Source organism: Lepisma saccharinum, unplaced genomic scaffold (assembly GCF_977018435.1).
Source record: "Lepisma saccharinum unplaced genomic scaffold, izLepSacc3.1 HAP1_SCAFFOLD_586, whole genome shotgun sequence".
NCBI lineage: Eukaryota > Metazoa > Arthropoda > Insecta > Zygentoma > Lepismatidae > Lepisma > Lepisma saccharinum.
The window spans coordinates 130,446-138,985 of NW_028143259.1; the positions used below are offsets into that span (position 1 = coordinate 130,446).

Genomic DNA, 8,540 nt, shown 5'->3' on the forward strand with positions numbered 1-8,540 from the left:
TTGGTTGGTTGCCGGCTACCTGAGGTGGCCGGCCACCTGGGGTTTTCTGATTGACAGCTTTATCTGGGTACACTTGTAATCCTCTTACCTGTATGTGCTCTTTATGTTTCATTGTGAATGAAAATGGTAATTAAGATGTAAAGTAAAATTTTGCTTTCTTTTGTCTCCAGGAAAGCAAGCGTGCACGCAACAGGAAGGTGTGCCCGGCATGCGGAATTTCCATGATGGACGTCCCGAGGCATCTCCGAAACAAACACGGATGGAGCCGCGAGAAGTCTTCTGCATTCCGTTACTTGCCAAGCTCTTTGAGGAAATGCATTCAAAAGAGACGTTTGAAAGTTTGCCCGATTTCCGTCTGCCCTGCTAAGGTGAGGAGGTTGGACCAGCATGCGGCGGTGGTTCACGGATACGACAGGAGTTCCAAGGACTACAGAGGTCTGCTTGCAGAGGAGCGGAGAAGGAGAGTCGACGCAAGCTCGTGCCCTGAGGATGAAGATGGTGCTGGTGGAGAATATGAAGAGGATGTAGTGGATGCAAGATCTGTGATATCGGAACGATTGTATGCAGATTTTCGGTCGTGGCTTGGGACGCTGGATGGCGGGCTCGTAAGGGAACGTCGGATAGTGGATCAACATGCATTTCAGGCAAAGTCGGCGATTGACTTTGCTTGCTTGGAACATCTGAACGAGTTAGCTTCGGCTCGAGGGATCTCCAAGACTAGAGCTTTTTTCGAAGACAGCCTGGCCGACCGAAGACCGGGAACTTGCCTCTCCTACCTCGGTTCTCTGTCGAACCTTGTGAAATTTGCGCTGCAGCGGAAATTGGTTTCTTCCGAGCAAGCTGGATGCTGTCTGGTTCACTACCAGTAGTGGGAAAAGTCGTTCCGAGTTCTGGAGAAGAAGAGGCGATCCGAGGTAATGGAAATAGAACAGAAAAATGCCGTAACCCCCGAAAATGTGTCAAAGTTTGAAAATGGGCCGGTATCCCGGCGCTTCGAGGAGATTCTGCGGAAGGTAACTTCGGACGAAAGCTTCACGCCATCAAGAGCTGATCGCACCACTGTCCGCAACTACTTGTTGTTGCAGATTCTACTCTCCACCGCGCAAAGGCCGTCAGCAATAGTAAACATGACACTGAAGGAATTACAGGAGACTTCCTGCTTGCAGGTACAGGTGGAGGAAGGGAAACGTGATGTGCACGTCATTAGAGTTCATGATCACAAGACGGCGGCACACTGTGGACCAGCTAACATTTGCGTCACCCAAAAAGTGTACGGCCATTTGAAGACCTACGTTGAAAACATTAGACCCGGCTGTTTCCCCGATAACGACTTTGTCTTCGTTACCGACGGAGGGAAGAGGATGTCGGTTTCCCAATTTTCACACTGCATACAGAGTATATGGGCCCAGGCTGGGTGCAACACCAAGATTACCTCCAGGGTTATGAGAAAGACGGCTGTTTCTCTTGTACACTCCCAAGCGCCGAACGAAAGGAGCGATCTGGCAGGTTTGATGAGCCATTCGCTCACCACGGCTGAGAACACTTACAAGTTTTACACGCGTCCCTACCAGAGTGCTTTAACATCGGTAACCCTTCAAAACATGCTGAGGAAACCAACCAGAGCACCACACTCGGATGCAATAAGAAATGAGGACATTCAGCCTTTGTGAAATTGACACGTGTATGTTTCAGTTTGGGTTGTGGCGCAGTGTAATTTGAAATATGTTTGAACAAATGTATAATTATCTCTCATCTATAGTATAATTTGAAATAAGGCTAGATCGATCGTTCAAGTATGATGCAATCACCTAAAGCTGTTCGCGTTGCTATGTAGCACAAGTCACGGTCTCCAGAGTACACCCTGATCTTTGCGACTCCCTGTTTGACTTTTGGCATCCCTTAACTTCGCTTATAAAAGGAAGCGTGTCATCTTCTCTCTGTTGCATTTGGGGTTTGTGCTACTTTCCGCACAGTTCTTTGAGCTTCATGGAGGAACCTAAAGACCAATGCACCTCGGTGAGCAGCGATGCTGTTGCACCCATCGACAAATTTGAGGGAGAAGGTGGATTCTTGCGAGTCCTGCCTCACCAGGCAGAGGAAGTTGGCCGCATCGAGTTGGAAGGCCTGAAGCCGGGGGAGACCGAAAGCGTTCAAACTCTAACCACTCTCCCAGAGTTGCAGGAAACGGAGTCAAACTCGCTAGTTCCAAAGGATGTCGCCTTTACGATGGGGCTCTTGCGAGCGTACAGAAGGATCAAGGAAAAGGCCATGGTAATTTTTTACTTTCATTCTCTGTGCGTGTATTCAAGTGTGAAGTTTTCTTTCTAATCAATCTATATTATAATTGTAATAATTTATCTTGATATAGTAACTTTTTGTTACATTTGTTTGTATGCTTGCTTACTTATATTTCATTTATCACGTATTCAAAACATCATTCTTACGTATTTAGTACACATTATAACGTGCATTTGGGCATGATTGTTTTGCACCAGGTACTTGCTCCCATTGTTGCTTACTTCTTTGAATGGTGTTCTATTCCACGTAAACTCAGAGTCCATTTTATGCAGTTGAGGTAATCACGACGGTGTCATGTTGGCCGGGATTCGAACCCACGTCCACTGCATTGCCAGGATAGCAATATGATGCATGTTCTAAACATTTTTTTCCGATTCATCTTTAAAATTGTGCGATCGGAAAGCTTGATTATAATTACTTGGAACTTCTTATCTTTTCAGGTTACCGGCAGCGAGCGGAAGAGGATGAAAAAGGTCTGTCCCGAATGTGAAGCCAGTTTAGTCAACGTCCCGAGACATCTCCGCAGGAAGCATTCCTGGAGCCACGAGAGATCTGCGGGCTATCGCTACACGCCGGGAGGATTGAGGGAATGTATCAGGGCAGGGCGTCGCAAGGACTGTCCTCTTCCTGGTTGTCCCTCGAAGGTGAAAAGGTTGGATAAGCACTGCAAGTTTGTTCACGGTTACAAGAAGAACGCGATGCCTTTCGGAAAGTTCACGGCCGAGTCGTCGAACTGCTTGGAGCAGGTTGCCAACCACAACTACGAGAAAGAACAAGCATGTCGCCCCAACCCCGAAATGGACTCGTTTGCCGAATTCCGGGAGTGGTTGAGATCGACGGATGGGAGCACAGATTCTCGGATTGCAGCACAGCACATGTCACAGGCGAAGTCGGTCATCGACACCGCCGGTCTGGAAAGTCACGACGAAATCGCCAAGGAACCGGCAATTGCCAAAGTCGGTCTCTTCTTTCGAGATCAAATACGGGATAGAAGACCTGGGACGTGTCTATCTTATCTAGGTTCCATTTCTCGTTTTGTTAAATTTCTTGAGCTTCGGAGGAAGGCCATTTCATCAGACGAGGCAGAACGCTGTCTCGCCGAGTATCGTGAGATTGGAAGATGGTTACGTGCTTCGGGGAACAAGAAAAGATAAAAAACTTTGATATAAAACTTTTTGAAAGCTCGTTGGTGGCTGTAGGCCTTATGCATTTTGACTGAAATATTTGCTGTTGGTATTTTTAAAATCAGATAATTATAATAATTTTTCAATCTTCAGTATACGTTAATGAGGCTGAAACTTTGTATTGTTTTTTCTCTTGGACATTGAAAACGAACGAATCGCATACTGAAGAAACTTTACGAACTTGAATGTGTATCTTGCAAATTTAATGTAAAGAACAGTGTTTTCTATTTTGTGTATTGTGGAGTGCAGTTAGTTTAAATAAATCACTCATTGATAATAAAAAATGTACTTTCACTCTGTTGCATGTAATTTGAAATAATAAATGAACATTTAATTTAAAACAAATATTCAGAAGTTTTACGAACTTGAATGTGTATCTCCCAAATTTAATGTAAAGAAAAGTGTTTTCTATTTTGTGTATTGTGGAGTGCAGTTTAAATAATTCACTTATTGTTAATAAAGAAATATGTACTTTCACTCTGTTGCATGTTATTTGAAATAATATATGAACATTTAATTTAAAACAAATATTGAGAAACACTTTCTTTATTCCACTCTAAAAATGTCTTTCTCAACTGGTTCCACAAATAGTTCCACGAATATGTGCTACATCCGGAGGTTGGATTTTGGTTACCACGAGAGAACCTAACCTAACCTAACCTAACCTAACCTAACCTAACCTAACCTAACCTAACCTAACCTAACCTAACCTAACCTAACCTAACCTAACCTAACCTAACCTAACCTAACCTAACCTAACCTAACCTAACCTAACCTAACCTAACCTAACCTAACCTAACCTAACCTAACCTAACCTAACCTAACCTAACCTAACCTAACCTAACCTAACCTAACCTTCACGTTGTCTTCACCTACCACCCTGCGTTAGGCGTTAGCGCGATGCGTCTGCTGGAACCAGTTTGAAAGGGTGTTCAGGTGCGAAGGTGCTGGTCGCTGGGGACAAAATCCGCCATTTTCCAAGATGGAGGCCGCGTTTTTGGAAATATCTCAAAATGGCATTTAACTTTTTTTGTTCTCTTGACTTGATCTACGTCTGTGTAAAATATGAACTCGATTGCTCGAAATCGAAAAAATTGCTTAGGGGGGCGAGGACTTCTTGGGGGGACGAGAAGGACATTGTCTTTTTCTTTATTCACTTTTTCACACTTTGCGTGGTTCGAACCTCATCAAATTTTACAATCTGTGAGGAGAGGTACCGAATTACCCGAATCCTAAGTTTTGTCACTTTTGCCCGGAAATTGAATTTCCTGTTCAATTTTGAAAAAGGTCCACGTTATGCAGAGAAAACAGCATACGATCCTGCACACTTGGGAATTTTGCTTCCCAGTTTGACTCTAAAAGCCACTTTCAGCTTTCCTTCGACGTTTTCGTGTATGGGAAGGATTTAGCTTCCATCCTAAGAAATTATTTGAGTTTCGCGCCAAAACGGGATTTTCTGTTCAAACTTGAAAAACCGTTAAAATTTAGCATTTTTCATGCATTTCCAATGGAGAATCTAACCTTTCCCGTGACTGGAACCAAACACCCACTGCTTACTTTACCCTCGCGTTGTCTTCCAGCCTCCTTTACCTACCACCCTGCGTTAGGCGTTAGCGCGATACGTCTGCTGGAACCAGTTTCAACGGTTGTTTAGGGGCGAAGGTGCTGGTCGCTGGGGACAAAATCCGCCATTTTCCAAGATGGAGGCCGCGTTTTTGGAAATATCTCAAAATGGCATTTAACTTTTTTTGTTCCCTTGACTTGATCTACGTCTGTGTAAAATTTCAACTCGATTGCTCGAAATCGAAAAAATGGCTTAGGGGGCGAGAAGGACTTCTTGGGGGGACGAGAAGGACATTGTCTTTTTCTTTATTCACTTGTTCACACTTTGCCTGGTTCGAACCTCATCAAATTTTACAATCTGTGAGGAGAGGTACTGAGTTACCCGAATCCCGAGTTTTGTCACTTTTGCCTGGAAATTGAATTTCCTGTTCAATTTTGAAAAAGGTCCACGTTATGCAGAGAAAACAGCATACGATCCTGCACACTTGGGAATTTTGCTTCCCAGTTTGACTCTAAAAGTCACTTTCAGCTTTCCTTCGACGTTTTCGTGTATGGGAAGGATGTAGCTTCCATTCTAAGAAATTATTTGAGTTTCGCGTTAAAACGGGATTTTCTGTTCAAACTTGAAAAACCGTTAAAATTTAGCATTTTTCATGCATTTCCAATGGAGAATCAAACGTTTCCCGTGACTCGAACCAAACACCCACTGCTTAATTTACCGTCACGTTGTCTTTCAGCCTCCTTTACCTACCACCGTGCGTTAGGCGTTAGCGCGATACGTCTGCTGGAACCAGTTTGAAAGGGTGTTCAGGGGCGAAGGTGCTGGTCGCTGGGGACAAAATCCGCCATTTTCCAAGATGGAGGCCGCGTTTTTGGAAATATCTCAAAATGGCATTTAACTTTTTTTGTTCTCTTGACTTGATCTACGTCTGTGTAAAATATGAACTCGATTGCTCGAAATCGAAAAAATGGCTTAGGGGGCGAGAAGCACTTCTTGGGGGGACGAGAAGGACATTGTCATTTTCTTTGTTCACTTTTTCACACTTTGCGTGGTTCGAACCTCATCAAATTTTACAATCTGTGAGGAGAGGTACTGAGTTACCAGAATCCCAAGTTTTGTCTTCCTCGGTTAAGCACAAGTACACTTTAACGGTCTTTTCCAGAAATGGCGGTTTGGGGGGCGAGAAGGACGCAGGCTCGCGGATTTAATAAAAAAGTCACCCTTTAGACTTTGATTTAGGCTAGCCCTGCATGTTTTCGAGTATGGGAAGGAAGTAGCTTCCATCCTAAGAAATTATTTGAGTTTCGTGCCAAAACGGGATTTTCTGTTCAAACTTGAAAAACCGTTAAAATTTAGCATTTTTCTTGAATTTCAAATGGAGAATCAAACGTTTCCCGTGACTCGAACACTCCACCCACTGCTTAATTTACCGGCACGTTGTCTTCACCTACCACCCTGCGTTAGGCGTTAGCGCGATGCGTCTGCTGGAACCAGTTTGAAAGGGTGTTCATGTGCGAAGGTGCTGGTCGCTGGGGACAAAATCCGCCATTTTCCAAGATGGAGGCCGCGTTTTTGGAAATATCTCAAAATGGCATTTAACTTTTTTTGTTCTCTTGACTTGATCTACGTCTGTGTAAAATATGAACTCGATTGCTCGAAATCGAAAAAATGGCTTAGGGGGCGAGGACATCTTAGGGGGACGAGAAGGACATTGTCTTTTTCTTTATTCACTTTTTCACACTTTGCGTGGTTCGAACCTCATCAAATTTTACAATCTGTGAGGAGAGGTACTGATTTACCCGAATCCCAAGTTTTGTCACTTTTGCCCGGAAATTGAATTTCCTGTTCAATTTTGAAAAAGGTCCACCTTATGCAGAGAAAACAGCATACGATCCTGCACACTTGGGAATTTTGCTTCCCAGTTTGACTCTAAAAGCCACTTTCAGCTTTCCTTCGACGTTTTCGTGTATGGGAAGGATTTAGCTTCCATCCTAAGAAATTATTTGAGTTTCGCGCCAAAACGGGATTTTCTGTTCAAACTTGAAAAACCGTTAAAATTTAGCATTTTTCATGCATTTCGAATGGAGAATCTAACCTTTCCCGTGACTCGAACCAAACACCCACTGCTTACTTTACCCTCGCGTTGTCTTCCAGCCTCCTTTACCTACCACCCTGCGTTAGGCGTTAGCGCGATACGTCTCCTGGAACCAGTTTCAACGGTTGTTTAGGGTCGAAGGTGCTGGTCGCTGGGGAAAAATCCGCCATTTTCCAAGATGGAGGCCGCGTTTTTGGAAATATCTCAAAATGGCATTTAACTTTTTTTGTTCTCTTGACTTGATCTACGTCTGTGTAAAATTTCAACTCGATTGCTCGAAATAGAAAAAATGGCTTAGGGGGGCGAGAAGGACTTCTTGGGGGGACGAGAAGGACATTGTCTTTTTCTTTATTCACTTTTTCACACTTTGCGTGGTTCGAACCTCATCAAATTTTACAATCTGTGAGGAGAGGTACTGATTTACCCGAATCCCGAGTTTTGTCACTTTTGCCCGGAAATTGAATTTCCGGTTCAATTTTGAAAAAGGTCCACGTTATGCAGAGAAAACAGCATACGATCCTGCACACTTGGGAATTTTGCTTCCCAGTTAGTAGTAGTACAAGTTAGGGAGTTCAACGCCCGAAAATGGGGCTTGGTGGGGCTCGCAGTGTTGCCAACATCTTATTCGAAAAAATCACCAAGGTTTTTTTTTGTCTAACCTAACCTAACCTAACCTAACCTAACCTAACCTAACCTAAAGCAAGAAGCTGGCAACCTTGCTTGAGGCTTTGCTTACAGTGCATAAAGCAATTTTTGCCAACCTACTGGCACTCTTGCCATAGCTTTTTACGAGGGGGGGTTAAACAACCAACAGTGTTGCCAACACCTACCTACACTTCTTCTTACTTAACAAGAACTTACACTGGCGTAACATACACACACTGGGCAAGGAGAGCAGGTAAGAAACATGCACTGCCGTAAAAGAGAGTGAGATGGATGGATGGCAACGCTGCGAGAAAATGGAGCTTATGTCTTACAAGAGAAATCTATTAAGTCGCAGTGTTGCCAACACCTACCTACACCTCTTTTTACTCGGCAAGAACTTACACTGGCGTAACATACACACACTGGGCAAGGAGAGCCGGTAAGAAACATGTACTGCCGTAAAAAAGAGAGAGATGGATGGATGGCAACGCAGTATGTGTGTGCGTGTGTGTGTATAATATGTAGTATTATTAACTAGAGTGTGTTGGCAACCCACTTACAACTAAAAAAAAGAGAGAGAGAGATGCCAACGTTGCTGTAAAATGAAGAGAGAGAGATTTATGGCTGGCAACAGTGGTGAGCGAATGCGCCATATCGTAATTTTTCAACTCCGGCAATGTTTGTATATTGTGATTTTTGTAAACCTCTCTTGGGGGAACAATGTGCCACACACACACACACACACACACACACA

General features: G+C 43.8%; 1 protein-coding gene across 1 annotated transcript; it reads left to right on the forward strand.

Moving 5' to 3' along the window:
• The first annotated feature begins 1,362 nt into the window (after positions 1-1,362).
• On the forward strand, positions 1,363-3,452 carry LOC145983045 (uncharacterized). The gene is made up of 2 exons (XM_083116327.1): positions 1,363-2,271; positions 2,739-3,452. The coding sequence occupies exons 1-2, from the start codon at positions 1,987-1,989 to the stop codon at positions 3,450-3,452; spliced, it is 999 nt and encodes a 332-aa protein (XP_082972453.1). The 5' UTR covers positions 1,363-1,986.
• Positions 3,453-8,540: the final 5,088 nt, after the last annotated feature.

Bases quoted from the DNA above. Each gene is read 5' to 3' on its own strand.
- LOC145983045 (XM_083116327.1), top strand. From the start codon at position 1,987: ATGGAGGAACCTAAAGACCAATGCACCTCGGTGAGCAGCGATGCTGTT. The intron at 2,272-2,738 runs GTAATTTTTTAC...TTATCTTTTCAG, and splicing joins GGATCAAGGAAAAGGCCATG to GTTACCGGCAGCGAGCGGAA.